General features: G+C 35.6%; 1 protein-coding gene across 13 annotated transcripts in view; it reads right to left on the minus strand.

Annotated features, from left to right (window-relative positions):
* The window catches only part of INPP4B (inositol polyphosphate-4-phosphatase type II B), an 849925-nt gene that overhangs the window by 214617 nt on the left and 616948 nt on the right, over positions 1 to 18360 (minus strand). For all 13 annotated transcript variants that reach the window (XM_063637640.1, XM_055276001.2, XM_063637634.1 and 10 more), the window contains one exon: positions 12697 to 12844. In XM_063637640.1, the coding sequence (XP_063493710.1) occupies positions 12697 to 12844 (148 nt within the window). The remainder of the gene's footprint in view (positions 1 to 12696; positions 12845 to 18360) is intronic.

The raw sequence follows: 18360 nt of genomic DNA on the forward strand, positions 1-18360 counted from the left end.
ATCAAAGAGGTTGTTTTTTGATAGTTAGTCCCTTACATATCATGATTATGGAATAATTTATTAAACTTCTCAAAAAGAAGATGTTATATTCAGTGCTTTAGAGCTAATATTATTTGCCCACTCTTCCCTTCCTAAACGATAATTCCAATATAATTCTTAACAGGTTAAATATCAAAGCTGTCTCCAGAAAACTCCTACGGTAAATCTGCATTTTATAAAATTTTCAATCAGATTTTGTGAACCTGCAACATAAGTCATGAATTCTAACGAAAAGAGTAAAGTTGTAGACAGAAAAACCATAAGTAGATGGTTGCATTATTATAGGAAAGAAACGATGTAGTGCAATAAGAGTATGGGGAACAGCAGATATAAAAATTAAATGGGCTTGGGATAAATTGTGGAATTAGAATAAGAAGTTGATAAAGTAGAATGTGGTTAAAGGTAGTTAAATAAAAACAAAAGGACATATTCTACACTCCTACACTGAACTGTTGGGTAGGCAGAAGGTAGTATTATGAACTGAGATAGGAACTAATTGAGGAGGAATGAATTTGAAAGGAAAGAGATAAGTTAAGCTTTAGACACGTTGAGTTGGAGCTAACTGCAAGAGAAACAAACAGAAACATTCGGCAGGTGGTTGTGGGGTGGTATCTAGAGCTCAGAATACAAGTGAGAGTTGGAGGATTTAGAAAACAATAACATGTAGGTAATGATGAACTCCATGGCAGTGGATGCAACCGATTACAAAGGGCAAATGGAGTGGGAGAGCTGGGATACTTAGAACGAAGCATGAAGAAACACCAGTTTGTAAGGGATGGATAGAAAAAGAAGTCTACTCTGGAGACACAGAAGGCATAGCAAGGGAGGTCATCTCACTACCAGGAGAATGCGCAGCCACAGCATCTGATGGAAGATTGTTTCCAAGAAGCAGTTGAATGCTGCTGGGATGCCAAAAATATGAGGGGTAAGGAGTGCACACTGGATTTAATGATAAAGCTGTCATTGCGCGATTTTTATCATACAGCCCTTTTAACTTCTGACAGTATAAGTAACAAAAGAGGAGATGAAGAAAGAACATTAAAAATATGATCGATAATTTTAAGTTAATGAAAGTTATTACAGCTTTTTACATCTCAGATATAGAATGCAATATATTTTCATGTATTCATGAAAATTTGAAAAAATTAGGCCAGGCATGGTAACTCACACCTGTAATCCCAGCACTTTGGGAGGTCAAGGCAGGTGGATCACTTGAGGTCAGTAGTTCGAGACCAGCCTGGCCAACATGATGAAACCTTGTCTCTACTAAAACAAAAATTAGCTGGGTATGCTGGTGAGCACCTGTAATCCCAACTACCTGGGAGGCTGAGGCAGGAGAATTGCTTGAACCCAGGAGGCAGAGGTTACAGTGAGCCAAGATCACACCACTACACTCCAGCCTGGGCAACAGAGGAAGACTCTATCTCAAAAAAACAAACAAAAAAAAAAAACAAAAAAAAAAAGAGAAAGAAAAGAAAAGAAAAAAAAAAGTATGTTTCAAGAAAAACTAAATAGAAAAACAGAATATACTTAAAAATTTTAAACCAAGGGTAAAAACAAAATTTCTAACATCTTCAAAAAGAAAATTTTCTGAATAACATTTGGTCAAGGATGGAATAAAACTAAAACTAAAGACTTTCAAAAATACTAAAAATGGAAACGTGCACGTCAAGGTTTGTGTATGTGATCTAAGGTCTGCTCATCACAACTTTTTTTTTTTATCACATAGTTTTTAAATAGTTTCTTCATTTAAACAGGTGGAATAGAAATAAAAGCAGCATGCAGTCCATGCAGTAAATCTGTATTTTAAAAAAGAATAAAGATAATAAAGATAAAAAGAAATAATTAATAGAAAATGTGGAACTGATAAATCCATAATAATTTTTTTAAAGATCAATACAAATCAAATATATTACTTTTTGAAAAATATATGCAAAATCTGGCCGGGCGCGGTGGCTCACGCTTGTAATCCCAGCACTTTGGGAGGCCGAGGCGGGCGGATCACGAGGTCAGGAGATCGAGACCATGGTGAAACCCTGTCTCTACTAAAAATACAAAAAATTAGCCAGGCGTGGTGGCGGGCGCCTGTAGTCCCAGCTACTCGGAGAGGCTGAGGCAGGAGAATGGCGTGAACCCGGGAGGCGGAGCTTGCAGTGAGCCGAGATCGCGCCACTGCACTCCAGCCTGGGCGACAGAGCGAGACTCTGTCTCAAAAAAAAAAAAAAAAAAAAAAAGAAAAATATATGCAAAATCTATAGGAACAAAACTATAAAAGCGCATTGTATGTAGAAAATAAGTCTTGAGCAGACCATATACTTAAATGTAAAAAATGAATATCCAAAGCTATCAGTTCTTTTAAAAGTAATTTTGTTGTTGTTGTCACTGTTTAATTTTCTTAATTACTTTGGTGAAGACAGTGAGGAGACATAAAAAGTTGACAGTATTATAAGGAGGTGAGAAAGAAATGAAAATGCACTAAATGGCATCTACTTTTACAACATGCTAACTAATAAATTCCAAATAACTAACATGTTTACTGTTTAATATTGAACTGATATCAGAATAAAATTAAACTTTCTAAGTACAATAGAAAAAATACACATGCAATTTTATAATAAAAATAAAATTGTAAATATACAATTAGAGATAATATTTGAAAAATATATATCATGAAATATATACTGAATATATACTAAATATACAAGTAGCTCTTGTCAATCAAAGGGAAAAATAGGAATTTCCCAGTTTCCACATAAGCATTTATATGTATTTGTGTGGATATTTGTAATAAATATATAGATAAATGTTCAACCACACAGGTAATCAAAAACTATAATTTTAAAAAGTAATGAGTTTAAGTTTTGCCTTTGTAATTGATGGAAGTAAAATTGATGCAAACTTTTTGGAGGCAAGCTGAAATATAAAACCAAGGCCCTAAAATACATACACACTTTGTCTCAGTAATTTCACTCATTGTATTTAAACCTAGAGAATACTGAAGATGTACATGAATATGTATTTATTAGGTTTTCTACATTTAATTTATATAATATGTATAATATATATTGATGTATAATATAAATTTAAGCAACAATTTATATTTCCCTCATGGAGCAGTTCTATGACAGAATATCATATAACCATTACAAATCACACTGTAGGGAACCATTTGTGAAGGATGTCAAAATATACATGATACACGGGGAAAAATAAAGTTATAAAATGAAGCATAGTGTGATTTTCAATAAAGTATTTAGATTCCTATATAGAATATACAGCACTATTAATACCTAAACTATATAAGGCTTTGACAATGGTGCCTTATTCAAGATGATAGATAAGCCATTTGTGGTACTGATAGTGGAAGGTGGTAGGTAGATGAATACCGCCCTGCTTCCCACATGGCCGATGAATGGTGTATAAGAAATCTAAAAGATTATACACATCCCATTGAGGGCTTACAGAAGTCCTAAAAATGCCGATTTTTTTTTTTTTTTTTTTTTTTTTTTTTGAGATGGAGTCTTGCTCTGTCGCCCAGGCTGGAGTGCAGTGGCGCAACCTCGGCTCACTGCAAGCTCCGCCTCCCGGGTTCACGCCATTCTCCTGCCTCAGCCTCTCCGAGTAGCTGGGACTACAGGCGCCCACCACCACGCCCGGCTAATTGTTTTGTATTTTTTAGTAGAGACAGGGTTTCACCGTGGTCTCGATCTCCTGACCTCGTGATCTGCCTGCCTCGGCCTCCCAAAGTGCTGGGATTACAAGCGTGAGCCACCGCGCCCGGCCAAAAATGCCAATGTTTTGATAGAGGCATATGATCAGGACCAAGCAACCCTCAAGTGCAGGCACCTCAAGATCAGATGCAAGGAAGTACCGATAGAGATGCCAGAATATCACTCAAAAGCCAGATGAAACTAATGCATCTCCATGATTATCGGTCATCCCATAATAGAAACCCCTAGGCATCCAAAGGATACTACAAGGAATCAAGAATCCCTTTGTTACTGATGCTATGAAGACATAGTAAGCCGACCTCATTTACCTGTATATTTTTGGGGGGCTAGGGAAGAAGGAAAGTAAAATTCTAAATTACTGCTAATTTTTAGTATCTAAAAAGATAGAGTCATCCAAACTTTTTACACCAAGCCTGAGGGGAAGCTAAATTTTGAATATACTTTGATATTTAGATGGAAAGTAAGCTATTTAAACTAGAAGAAACCAAGGTACCACTAACTGGAAAGTCTAAATAGCCTAGGCAATTTGTAAGGGTTCGTGTACTCATTTTATTTTTCTGTGAAACAAATTACTACTCTAAATCCATCACCAAGAAATAACCATTGTTTATATGTTAGTATACTTCCTTCTAGTCTTTTTAATGTATTAAATTAAAATATTTTTAACTGATCAGTAGCCTACAGTTTTATTTAACATTATACAAAGAATCACAGATGTATGCCTAATATAACTCAGATGTGCAGGAGAAATTAAGGATGATAACAGAGAGTGATGGTCACAGGAAACAAACCTCTCTTTACCACAGCGAGGCTCATGAATATGACAGTAGACGTAGAAAATAAAAACAAGGCCGGGAGCGGTGGCTCACATCTGTAATCCCAGCACTTTGGGAGGCTGAGGCAGGCGGATCACCTGAGGTAGGGAGTTCGAGAACAGCCTGACCAACATGGAGAAACTCTGTCTCCACTAAAAATACAAAATTATCCACGCGTGGTGGCGCATGCCTGTAATTCCGGCTACTTGGAGGTTGAGGTAGGAGAAACACTTGAACCCAGGAGGTGAGGTTTTGGTGAGCCGAGATCACACCATTGCACTCCAGCCTGGGCAACAGTAGTGAAACTCCACCTCAAAAAAAAAAAAAAAAAAAAAAATTGCCTTCCTTGGTGTGGATTTGAAGTGATTTTATCTTTTCTCTTTTATAAATTTTCTATACTTTTACTATTTTGCATAGTGAGCATGTATTATTTTCATGGCAAAAACTCAATATATATTTTATATATCTGTAACTGTGGCTGCAGGAGCAAAGAATCAGAAAATTACTAAGCCCCCATATGAGCCTTTCTTCACAGAAGTAAACAACTTGAGTGATATCTAACATTTCCTCCTTGTGAATTTTTTGGAACTAAACCATAATATTAAAAAAGTATAGTGTTATGAGAACACTTCACTGCCAATTCAAAAACTGCTATGTTTCAAACTTGAATTCAGAAGGTGTTAATGCTTAAGCCAATCCAAGGGAGCCCCCAAAGGATTTAAAGTCTATCACAACCCTGAGACTTTGTGTATGTACCACCTCAAATTTAATAAAAACAGTTCATGTTGAGTCCAAGTGTCACACTAACTGTGAGACTAAGAGACTAATAGCAAGTGTGTTTTTAGATGGCAGCTGCAGGCAAGACAGACACTGTGTGCAAGTGATGGAAAAGTAGTTGCTGCGCCGTTATTTCCCTGCCAACAACATTTCCACTCAATGTCACGACTGGCTGCAAAGAATGACCTCCTCCATTCTCCTCAATTATAAATATGTGTATGCTTTACACAAATAAGCAAACAGCACATACGTGATTTCTACAAACAAGACTCACAGGGACTTACGCTTTCAGGTATACACCAACTTTAGATGTGTGAAAGTTAATAATATACTTTAATGTTATGAGTGGGATTTCATTCTCGCTGATTTAAAAAAATTATGAAACCACTAATAATACCTTGTTTTTAATACATAGTTTGACTATATATTTAGACATTTCTATATAACATTTTCTTAATTCTATTCCTTTGCTATTTTCCTTCACAAGTAAATCCACAGTAAAAATTCAAAAAATCTTTATATGTGAGTTGAAGAAATTGATATCAATCATAGCAGCCTTTTAAATTCTCCATTTTCCACTCCCTTGGAAAAGTAGAGACTGTTATGTAAGAAAATATTCAAATAATTGTCTAAACACTTCTATAGAGAGATGGTAACACACCAACTCACAATTGTTTATTCATTAGCTTATACATAAATGTTTCAAATTGGGATTAAAAAAAGAGTAAAAGGGTCAAGTTATTATTAAAAAAAGTATAGGATTTTATTGGGCTGGGCGCGATGGCTCACGCTTGTAATCCCAGCACTTTGGGAGGCCGAGGCGGGCGGATCACGAGGTCAGGAGATCAAGACCACGGTGAAACCCCATCTGTACTAAAAAAATACAAAAAATTAGCCGGGCGTGGTGGCGGACGCCTGTAGTCCCAGCTACTCGGAGAGGCTGAGGCAGGAGAATGGAGTGAACCCGGGAGGCAGAGCTTGCAGTGAGCCGAGATTGCGCCACTGCACTCCAGCCTGGGCGACAGAGCGAGACTCCGTCTCAAAAAAAAAAAAAAAAAAAAGGATAGGATTTTAAAAATCCTGACTTCATAGAAGTCAAGGATTGACTATGGTTACAAATTCATCATCTTGGTAATTAAAAAGACAGGCCTGCTTTTGTCAATAAAGTTTTATTGAAACAGCTACAATTAATTATGCAAATATTGTCTATGAGTGCTTTTGTATTACAATGGCAGAGCTAAGTAGTAAGGGCAGAGATCACATGCCTTGCAAAGACAAAAATATTTACTATCTTGCCCTTTAAGAAAAAGTTTTTACTTACCCCTCACGTAGGGCATGAATGAGTTCATACTGTATTTACTAATTTTTTGTTAAAAATCATATATTTTACATATATATTTATTGTGTTTTACTGTTCTTGGCTTTATTGCTCTTCACAGATACTGCGTTTTTTTATTTGTTTTTACAAATTGAAGATTGGTGGCAATCCTTCATGAAGGTCTACCAGCCCCATTTTTCCAACAGTATGTGCTTACTTCCTGTCTCTGTGTCACATTTTAGAATTGTTGCAATGTTTTCATTATTATATCAGTCATGGCGACCTATGATCAGTGATCTTTGATATTACTATTGTAATTGTTTTGGAGTGCCATGAACCACACCCAAAAGACGGTGAACTTAGTCAATAAATGTTGTGTGTTCAGACTGTTCCAACTGATCAGACATTCCACCATCTCCCTCCCTCTTCTCCTTGGGCCTCACTATTCCATGAAACACAAAAACATAAAAGTTAGGCCAATCTATAACCCTACAATGGCCTCTTAGTGTTCACAAAAAAGAGTTACATGTCTCTCACTTTAAATCAAAAGCTAGAAATGATTAAAGTGAGGAGGCATGTCAAAAGTCAAGAAAGGCTGAAAGGCCTCTTGTGCCAAACAGCCAAGTTGTGAATGCAAATAAAAAGTTTTTGAAGTAAATTAAAATTGCTACCCAGTGAATACACAAATAATAAGAAAGCAAAACAGCCTCTTTGCTGATGTGGAGGAAGTTTGAGTTTTCTGGATAGAAGATCAAACCAGCCACAACATTCCCTTAAGCCAAATTCTAATCCAGAGCAAAGTCCTAACTCTCTTCAATTCTATAAAGGCTGAGAGAGGTGAGTAAGCCAAAGAAGAAAATTTGAAGCTGACAGACATTGGTTCATGAAGTTTAAGGAAAGAAGCCCTCTTCATAAAAGTGCAAGGTGAAGCAGCAAGTGCTAATGAAAGATCTGCAGCAAGTTATCCAGAAGAACTAGCTAAGATCATTGATGACGGTGGCTATCATTGACGAATGTAATCTGAAACTGAATGCACAATATCTCTCAGGTATGCATGTGTGTATGTCTGTATGTGTGTGTGTGTGTGTGTGTGTGTACGTGTATTCCCACAGGTCCTATACAGAACAATATATGAAAGGGACTTAAGACACAGTTTGTATCTGCTACTCATTGGTTTACTGCTCTTCACCAAAAAAGTTACAATTTAGTTAATATTTATGTTAAAATTTCAGAAAATAGTTATTTTGTTTCCTTAGTAATGTAAATGACTATAACATAAAGTTTCTCAGGCAATATTTTTGTCTTTATGGAGAAAAAAAAACAAGCAAAATTTTTGCTTAGTGGTTCTTCCAGTTTGGATTTCCAAGCATATAAATGAATGGTTTGTACTCTTTGCAACTATTGAAACATAATGGTACTAAAGCACCTGTCATTTTCATTAAACAAGGTAAGAGTCTATCTGAATTGTGAGACTGGGAGGGAAGTTGGTACAAATAAAACACTTTCTGGGATCTGAGTAGAGGTAGTGGAAGAGCAGCTGAGAAAAAAACTTCAGAGTAGGCCGGGCGTGGTGGCTCACGCCTGTAATCCCAGCACTTTGGGAGGCCGAGGCGGGTGGATCACGAGGTCAGGAGATCGAGACCATCCTGGCTAACACGGTGAAACCCCGTCTCTACTAAAAATACAAAAAATTCTCCGGCGTGGTGGCGGGCGCCTGTAGTCCCAGCTACTCCAGAGGCTGAGGCAGGAGAATGGCGTGAACCCGGGAGGCGGAGCTTGCAGCGAGCGGAGATGGCACCACTGCACTCCAGCCTGGGCGACAGAGCGAGACTCCGTCTCAAAAAAAAAAAACAAAACAAAACTTCAGAGTAAAGCTTTGCCCTGGAGATTACACCAAGAAGAATGTTTCAAGTTCTTTTACAGGACAATTTCCCATTCTTAACATGCCTAATTTAATTCTTACATCATGGTATATTAATTTTATATCATAGTATAATTTTTATATTATATTACAAATGTAATTCTTAAACTATTTTCTCAGTTGGATAGGATATATCTTCAAGTAGGATTTTCAAGAATGTTTTGTGTGTAATGGTTTCTGAGCTCTTGCACATGTAAGTACGTCTGGCTTCATCCATAAAAAATTTATAACCTAACCCTATATAATAATGTAAAGCCACAGCCTTTTTCTCTCAGAAATCAGTAGATACTGTTCCATTGGGTTCTACAGGGAAGTATAATGCTAGCCTGATTTTAGCATGTAAAAGAAAAAACAAAACTGTAGACTCAGTAATCTTTTTAATGCTTTTTATCACTTTTTGCACTAACTGTTCTTCCCCAAGAACACTTAAAATTATTTAGCAATGCCCAGCTCTTTGTCTTGCACATCTAACACCTTTTCTCTCATCCATTTGAACTTTTTTTCACCTTTCTTTAGCATTTAGGAAGAGCGTATCGTGTTTGTCTTCCACGTTACAGACATGATTTCTTAGTGTTAAATGTTTTTCTGCTGGCTCTGTGGATTTAATGTAGCCACTGCATTTTAAAATTTCATTATTTAGTGTATTACACTTTTCTTCATGACCTTTTTTCTTTAGATGGTTCTCTTTGTATAGATTTCTTATTCTGTTTTACAATATCTTCTTACACTCTACTGCGACAGCTGGCCAATTTTCCTACAAGCTTTTCCTATTTCCCCTTTGAGTCTCCAGGATGAATTTTAAAAATCTCCTTTTCGTTATAAAATGTTAAACATTAATTGTTGAATTTTTAAATAAATTCTAATAATAGGAGATTTATACAGAAAAGGTATTGGAGAAAGCCAAAAGTATACAGCCTGGTCATCACAGACCCTGGTGAATTTTTGGAATCTATCAGGCTTTTATATCTTTTGTTTTTGTAGAATTAAAATGTAATTTTCTTCTTTGAACAATTCCAGTTTCTAATTTTATCTCTGGCAATGGAACTTCATATCGGGAGGCAGTGTTTATTTGTCTTTCCCAAAACTGCCCACCAACCCCTTCCACGTGTTAGCAAATGTTTTGTTGTGAAGCATATGGAAATAACAAAAGAGATACAGAGAAAGTCATAAAGAGAAGAGGGTAGATGGATAATACTTTGATGTGTTAAAATAACAACAACAGTAATGAGAGTGGCTATGCCTACCAAAATTCAATAGCTTATTAGTTTATTTCTCCCAATTCCCTACTCATTCTTTCTCCCTTGATTTGCTATCAATGAATGGAGACAGAGGAGTATTAGTGAAAATAGAGGTGGACTTTGAAGATAGCACTGTGAAGGACTCAAAAGTAGCAGACAAGCAGTAGAAAGACAGCTGCTCATCCTTTAAGAGGTTTCTAAACTGAAGACAAAAGACAGGGGCACAAGACGGAGTCTTTATCTTTACTCTTTCTTTTCCTAGCTTGTTGAATTTTTAAATGAAGTAGTGTTAATGATCCATCAACTAAGATTTTCAAATATTAGGCTAAAATTAGTTATTATGTTAAATACTGTATATAGTATAATAATATATAATGTTAATGAATATATGTTAATGAATTTCAGTGTTTTATGACATGTCATTATTTATTTATTTTTTTGAGATGGAGTCTCGCTCTGTCTCCCAGGCTGGAGTGCAGTGGCACGATCTCAGCTCACTGCAAGCTCTGCCTCCTGGGTTCACGCCATTCTCCCACTTCAGCCTCCCTAGTAGCTGGGACTACAGGCGCCCGCCACCACGCCTGGCTAATTTTGTTTTTGTATTTTCAGTAGAGACAAGGTTTCACCATGTTAGCCAGGATGGTCTCGATCTCTTAACCTCATGATCCACCTGCCTCGGCCTCCCAAAGTGCTGGGATTACAGGCGTGAGCCACCGCGCCCGGCCAACATGTCATTATTTTATATTGTCTATGTCTTCACAGACATTTTATTTCATTTATCTTATTTTTTATTGCTATATCATAGTTGTATATATTTTGGGGGTACATGTGATATTTTGATACTTGTATATGATGTGTAAGTCAGAGTAACTGGGACATTCATCACCTCAAAAATTCATCTTTTCTTTGTGTGGTGAACATCACAATTCTTCTAAGTATTTGGAATTATAGAATAAATTATTGTTAACTATAATTAGAAATTTAGTTTTGGCTACGTTAGATGTAGCTATTCTGGAGCCATTTAAAGGGTAAGCCCTAGTCCTAAATTCTTGTCTGCTTCATCTTGGCAACTCCTCTTCTGTGTTTCTCAGGTCCTGCCTGGAATCTCATGCTTGTCTACTGAGAGTCTTTCCTTATTCTACATAACTCCTATGAGGACTAGCTACTGTCTTCAACCCTTCAGGATAAAATGGTGATCATTACATGGCTCTAGTAAGAGTGGTTCTTGGTGTCCAGTGGTCTAGAACGCAACCATGTTGAACATAATGACTCTTATATGACTTCCAAAATCCAAACTCCTTGTGCTTCTACTGTAATACATAAGCTTGCTTTACCCTTCCAGTTAATGTGTTTTGTCTATTGCCTACTGTTACTATGCCTATTGCCTAATAGTATTAGGTAGGGATAATGTTGAAAACCCATTTCAGAATAACTTGGCTTCTTAACTTCTTCTTGCGGTTGGCTCTTATGTAGTGCGCTTAGATTCCTGAACATGTCATAGCTTTTCTTTGCCTGAGTCAATACATGTTGTCTGATTTCTCTGGCTTTATTATCCTCACTCTGCTACTCTCAAATATTCACCTTCCTGTCTCATTTTTGGTCTTTATTTCCCTAGATGCAGATCATATTTTAATAATCCGGTTTCCTGTCTGATTTCCCTGAAATTGGGGTTCTGTTTTCATATTTGTGCAGTCATGCCTACCCTAACCAATTTTGTTAATAGTTGCCAATTTGACTTGCCCTGTCTATGGTGTCCTCACTGGCTTAGGTCAATATGGAATCCCTGGGGGCTTCAGAGTCTACCAAAAGAGTACAATACTATTAATAACTACGTGTACTAATGTGAGCATAAGGCAGGAACCCAAAGGCTAGAAATTTCACACTCTGCTGTAGATTTCAGCAATTATAAAGTGTTAACATTTTAAAAGTTGCTAATTTAATGAGATTTAGAACCTTAACAGTATTTTATATAAGGTAGCATTCAGAATTTTTAATGTTATTACAGGTTTGTTTAAAAGGCAGAGAAACAAATTGATTAGTCATGGTCCAGAGATACTCTTATCAACCAATCAGCTCTCAAATCCTTCTACCTTATTATAGCAACTGATTTAATTTTGTTGTACAATACTGTCCATTAGTATAGCATGTTTTATTCAGTCATCTCCAGTAGTTTTTAGACTAATAAATTTCTGAAAGCCTTGCTACAAATCAGAAGTCCAAAGGAGAGTCAAATAGGAATTACTTCCAGAAGCAGCAACCATAAGCAGTTGAGGAAAAGACACAAGAATTATTACAAGATCAAAGCTCAAATTATTGGCCAGATACCAAGCTATCCACAGAAACATAGCTCAAACCACAAATGAAAGTAATATATGTAATGTTAAATTTTCTGGTAGCCATATTTTGAAAGTTTAAATAAAAAAGCAGGTGAGGTTAACTTTAATAATATATCTTATATAACCCCAATATATACAACTTAACATTTTGTTATTAAATCATCTCCAAGCGTGTGCTAAGAATTAAAGACCTGGTGTGTGTCTTACACTGATAGAACATTTCATTTTGGACTAGTCATATCTCAAGTAATCAATAGTTACATGGGACTAGTGGCCACCATAGTGGACAATTCAGGTCTAGATTTTTATGTTATCATTATGCCTTTAGAAAAAATTTTCTAGAGAAAAAATAATAATTGATAAGTATGTGAGGTAATGCAAATGTTAACTGGCTCAGTTTAGCTATTTCACAATGCATACATATTTCAAAACGTTGCACAGATTATATATAATTTGTCAATTAAAAATTTTTAAATGATATAAAATAATTAATATGAGAGAAAATAGTTATTTTCTCTTACCTGCACAAATCTTCTTTAATGTGAAGGGAAATCAATTCCTTAGGAATATGAAAGGAAAGAATGCTCTCTGACATCTGCTCTCGAATTCGCATCCACTTATTGTCAGACGTGGGAAATCTATATAATTTACATACTGGGTTCTTTAACACTGGAAAAAAAAAGAAAAAAATAATAGTTAAATTCTAAGCAAATGCATATCAGGCGAAGCCCAATTAACAAAACCATTAATCAAGGTAGCATTTTTATTATTCATTTGGTCCAAAATGTCTTTTTTAAAATCAAAATCCATTAGTGTATCTGAATTTCTAAGAATTTTATTTTGAAATCTTATTTTTTCAGTAGCTTCTGAGACATATAATCTTTGTTAAATTTAAAAAAATTATACATCAAACTCCAAATCATAAATGTGGCTACTGTGGCTTTCTAGTTTACCACCTATTGATTCTTCTCCTCTTCTAAAGTTTTATAAAGTGTATGTGTCTACAAATATACATTAAAGCATAAGTATGTATACTTAATATATGCTTTGAACAAATATATTTCTGAATTTCTTCTGATCACTTTTAGTCAACTTTACCTATTTACATAGTAGGTCACAAACTGATATGTTATTTTAGGAGTTACAAAATGCCTTACTAAATTTTATTTCTTACATGTCAGAAAGGTTCACTCTTTTGTCTTAAAATCTGTTAAAGTTCAAATGCCAAGCATACTTCAGTGCCAATGAGTCAATAACACACTTTCCTGAAACTATGTATTATCAGAAGCAAGGCAGAGAGACTGTGAAGAAACCGTATTTAGGGTGGAGGGGAAAGTAACAAGGTCATGTAACCAAGAATTTTTTAAAAACTTCAGAAAAAGCGTATAGGATTAGATATTATGATAACCTTTGATACTTATTAGTGAAGTCAGTACTCATACCACACTTTCAAGCCATCGGGGAGAATTTCATTTCCATTGCTCTTCAGCAGTGAATGCCTATGTCACACTTACACACCAAAGCTTAGCGGGCAATAAAATATCAAGTCAGTCACCAGTCAAGAATCTATGATTAGTTGGCTTCAGTTTACAATAAAGCTAATTAAAAACATTAGTTGATATTGAAGCAGAAGGCTTTAAATAATACTGAACATGGTATGTGGGCTAGATCTTCTCAATGTATAGGGAAAAATTCTTTTCAAAATTTTAGGGTCTGTAAGAACACCATATTTCATTCACTACTTGGGTAAAAATATATCTTCTTGAAGATTGAAATGAGGATCTATTCATCCATTCCTCCGCAATCATCCATTCTCAAAGGTACACTAGGGACATTATCATTATCAAAATTGGTACCATAATGGAAATTTTGATTTCGAACATCCCATTCTTCAACCACCAGATTCAAAACTTCTAGTACATGTATATACCTCCTGCCAAGAATTAGAGTGCTTACTTTTCAACAGCACCAATAGAAGCCAGAAGAAAGTACACTATTTCTAGCGTATTGAGAGAAAATACTGCGATTTAAAATCTAGAGCTGTATGCTCCCAAAGATTATCTTTTGAATATAAGCATAATATTTAAATTTTGTCAATTTGGTTGTTTACAGAAAATATACTTAGAGTTCATCATCTTTACTTTCTTTTGTCTGAAATATAAGAACTTACAGCCGATCAATAAAAGAAAATAAAAAGTTTTATTAATTTGTAAAGTGACAGTGTTTCAAAGATATAAGAATTTGATTACTGCTTCTATTATAGTATCTCTGGAACAGGAAGAGAAAAAAATATGTACTAAATTCATTATGGTGTCTATGTACCAAATACGAGATCTCATGGACTCCCAATATATCTAACATGGTTAGACATAAGCATGCATCATTTTATGGTAAGACAAACTTCAGTCCTTAAAATGGCCAAATTGTTTCTTATTTAGCAACATATATAAATATTTAGTTACTTGGTTTATCTAGACTCAGTATAAGTGCTATTTTTTAACTTCTTTTTCTTTTCATGATTACACAGAACTTTTGTATCTCCTAAAGCATGGTTAAAAATCCTTGGATTTTGCTTGCCTTTTATACATCAATAATAATTTTTTAGAAAAATTGTATTTTTAATTATGTCATAAAATATAAAAGTCTTCTTTTTCTCTGTTGATCTGAAAACAAATCCTTCTAATTTTTAGTTTATTGGTTTTTTTTTTTTTTTTTTTTGAGACAGGGTCTCACTCTGTTACCAAGGCTGGAGGTTAATAGTGTGATCTCAGTGATCTTCCTGTCTCATCCTCCCAAGTACCTGGGACTACAGGAGCATGACAATTTTTGTTTGTTTGTTTGTTTGATTTTTTGTAAAGACAGCATTTCACCATTGTTATCCAGGCTGGTCTTAAACTTTAAACTCCTGGGCTCAAGCTATCTGCCCATTTCAGCCTCTCAAAATGCTGAGATTACAGGTGCAAGCCACCATGACTGGCCTTATTGTTTCCATCCTAATACTCTTCAATGCACTCTGAATATAAACCTTTGTTGAAACAGATTAAACAGAAATCAAGGGTGGTTTGATTAATGAACTCCAGAACTCTCCTGTAACTACCAGGTACACATCATCCAAGGACTCTCTAGGAATGCTACTATTTATAAAGAAAATACTTGGAACAATTTAAAAACCAGGCAATTTATTCATGCAAAAAATTGCCAGTGATGTTGCCTATTTAACTTTTATGTTATAGGTTCTGATCTTTTGAGACTCATAGGTCTCCAAACATTAGCACGAAATTGCATATCTTTATCATGATCTCAATGTAGATATAATGGAATCTACTTTGCAACCCAGTTTGACCCAGCAGCGTTGCTTATTAAACACCTATCATGTCTGATGCAAGAATACCTATGTATCATAAAATACAATATAACAGAGTATTATTTTTTAAATGAAGAAATTGGGTCTGAACTTTAAATACCATGCAAATTTGTTGCACTGGTTACACAAAGAGCAAATAAAATGTTCTCAACTCAAAAGTCTGGATGGTCTGATGATGGGGCGGTTTTGTTATCGCACATAAAAGAAAGGCATGGTACTCATGTATCGAATATTGAACAATAGGCCACAAAAGATGAATATTTTGTCAACTTTTTAAAAAAAGATTGTTCTCTATAGCATACACACTCTGCTCACACACACTCCAGCTGTGTAAATAAGCAAATGACTGTGTGAATGACTTTCAGCTCTGGCTCTCCACTGGTGGCGAGTATTTATTCATGCAGGAGATGGCTTGCTATCCATACAATAGGCTTATCTCAAGAACTATGTAATACCTATTATAAGTTCTTTTTAAAGAGAGCCCTGTGTGTATTCTCGTCTTCGTTTTTTTACTGCTTTTGCCATACAATTGCTAAAAACATCATGTGACCGATTATATCAAAAGAAAAATAGTTGAGATATTTTGGACCATACCATTGTATTGTGATGACAATGTAAGTTCTAAACTAGTCCAGATCTTGATTGACACATTCCCCTTGAGGTCCACCCCTTGAGATCCACCCCTTGAGATGAACACATAGAAGGAAAGTAAACGGCAGATTTTTTTTTCCTTTGAAATTGCAGCACAACTCAAATTTCTATATTGTTTCTCCCAGACTGTAATAGGGACATTTAACAAGGTAACATGTCACCTGTTTTTCATGGGATTCAGTAATTGTAAAAGCCAAACTGCTGCAGTTCTAAATTATCCAAAGTAAGGATGCCAAGGAAATGTTCAACAAAGCCAACACAGATAGAAAAGACTGCTGCTCAAGTAACCTTGGAGCAGAAAAGATAAACCAAAGAGATATCATAGGGATGGCCTTCTCTTTGCTGTTTCTGTAAACAAAGGTATGCTAGGAATATCAGTGGGTTGACTGGACAAGAAATTTTGGAAATATAGATTCAGGGTCCAGGGGATAATAAAAAAGCTCAAACATTTATTTCATCAGGTTATTTTTTATATGTTTCTCCAGACGAAGCTAATCTGTGATTATCTTCACACACTTTCTTGCTTCCAATACAAGATAGAAACAGCATATTTAAATGAATCCAACTTGATTGGCTTCAGGCCGTACAGATTCATTATTTTACTACACTGCAGATTCTTGTAGAGAATCTATTCATTCTATAGTCTTAATTATGTAGTTGTAATTAATTATTCAGCTAAATGTATCTATATTGCTTATTCTCCAAAAGCTACATTATACTTTCTAAGGATAAGTCTGTAATCCAATTAGATACTGACACATCCTCATTTGTATTTGAAGATATCTTAAATACATAATAAATGAAAGTTGGCTCTTTTAAAGATTGGATGAACACTGAGAAACCTAAACAGAAGTTACAAAAACACTATCCTTAGCATGGCTTCAGAAAAGTGAGGGTAAGAAAAACAGGAGAGGAGCTCAGAAAATACAGCAAACAGATACCCTGAATCCAGCCAAACCCACAAGCTCTTGGCCAAAAATAAGAAAAACTACTACAGATGTCATAATAAAACACAAACATATTATTTGTCTGCAGTTGGTGACAATTGGTGAATTTCATCTGTAGAATTTGGATTTTAGATCTTGGGTGGTTAGAAAAAGGATTTACCTTAGTTCTGTTCATTCTGTTTCAGTGAGTAAAGGATACAACTTGTAAAGCTAGAAGCTAGCTTCTATTTCATGCTGAGAAAACCAGGACAACCTGTATTCTACTGCACTCATCAAGTTGTTTCTTGCCAGTATGCCTCTGGCCAAGGCATTCCATGCAAATCACAGGAACCCCCCACTTTCCTAACCACATGTAATCATCCTATAAACTTAGCTCAGCTAGCACCTCCTCCAGGAAGCTTTCTTCAGTCTCTCCTTTTTACATCACACCCCCGTCTCTATCATGGTTCTTACCAACTGTACTACAGTAGTCTGTTTAGTGGTCCATATCTCCCATGGGAATATGAGCTTTATGTGTGGGCGGAGTGTAGGAGAGAGCTGTGTGGTTTTTGTTGTTCTCTTTTTTTCCTCCTGCACTTAATATAACACCCAGTAAATAGAAACATTCCACAGAAATGAGCCTTAGATCTGGCAACTCAGATATTTCTTGTCATTACCCTCCCCATGAAGAGAGCAGGTACAACACCATCAATTGTGGAAATTGAGAGGGGAAAATGCAAGAGGGAAGAGCATAATTAAAAGCCCCAATGCAAGAGAGAGCACAGGGATCCAAATCAGGGAAAAGATTAACTGTAACTGAAAGACCCCTTTATGTTCTTCCACAAAATGTAAACTTTTTGACTATTATCACTTTCTTGCCAATATTGTTTTTCTTCTAGTTTACCTAAAGGAGGAAAAGGAGATAAATGGACTTATGAAAGATAGTTGAAGCATTTAAAGTCGTCTAAGAGGTGGCTCTATTCATTATTAGATAGCAAAGTTTACTCTTCCATTTGAAGCTACTTAACATCTTAAGTTAAATCCTGTATTAGCATACAGTAATGAAAACATACGGAAATTTCAAAAGAGCAAAGCCAGTGGATTGCATCACATTTGTTAAAACAGTAAAGGACAAATAATTCTAGGGAGGAAGTGAAAAGGATCAAGGGCCAATGTTATAAGCCAAGATGGCCCTAAATTTTACATACCAGACACTTACAAACACTGAGGCAATATCCATTTAA

Source organism: Symphalangus syndactylus, chromosome 4, assembly GCF_028878055.3.
Source record: "Symphalangus syndactylus isolate Jambi chromosome 4, NHGRI_mSymSyn1-v2.1_pri, whole genome shotgun sequence".
Lineage (NCBI taxonomy): Eukaryota > Metazoa > Chordata > Mammalia > Primates > Hylobatidae > Symphalangus > Symphalangus syndactylus.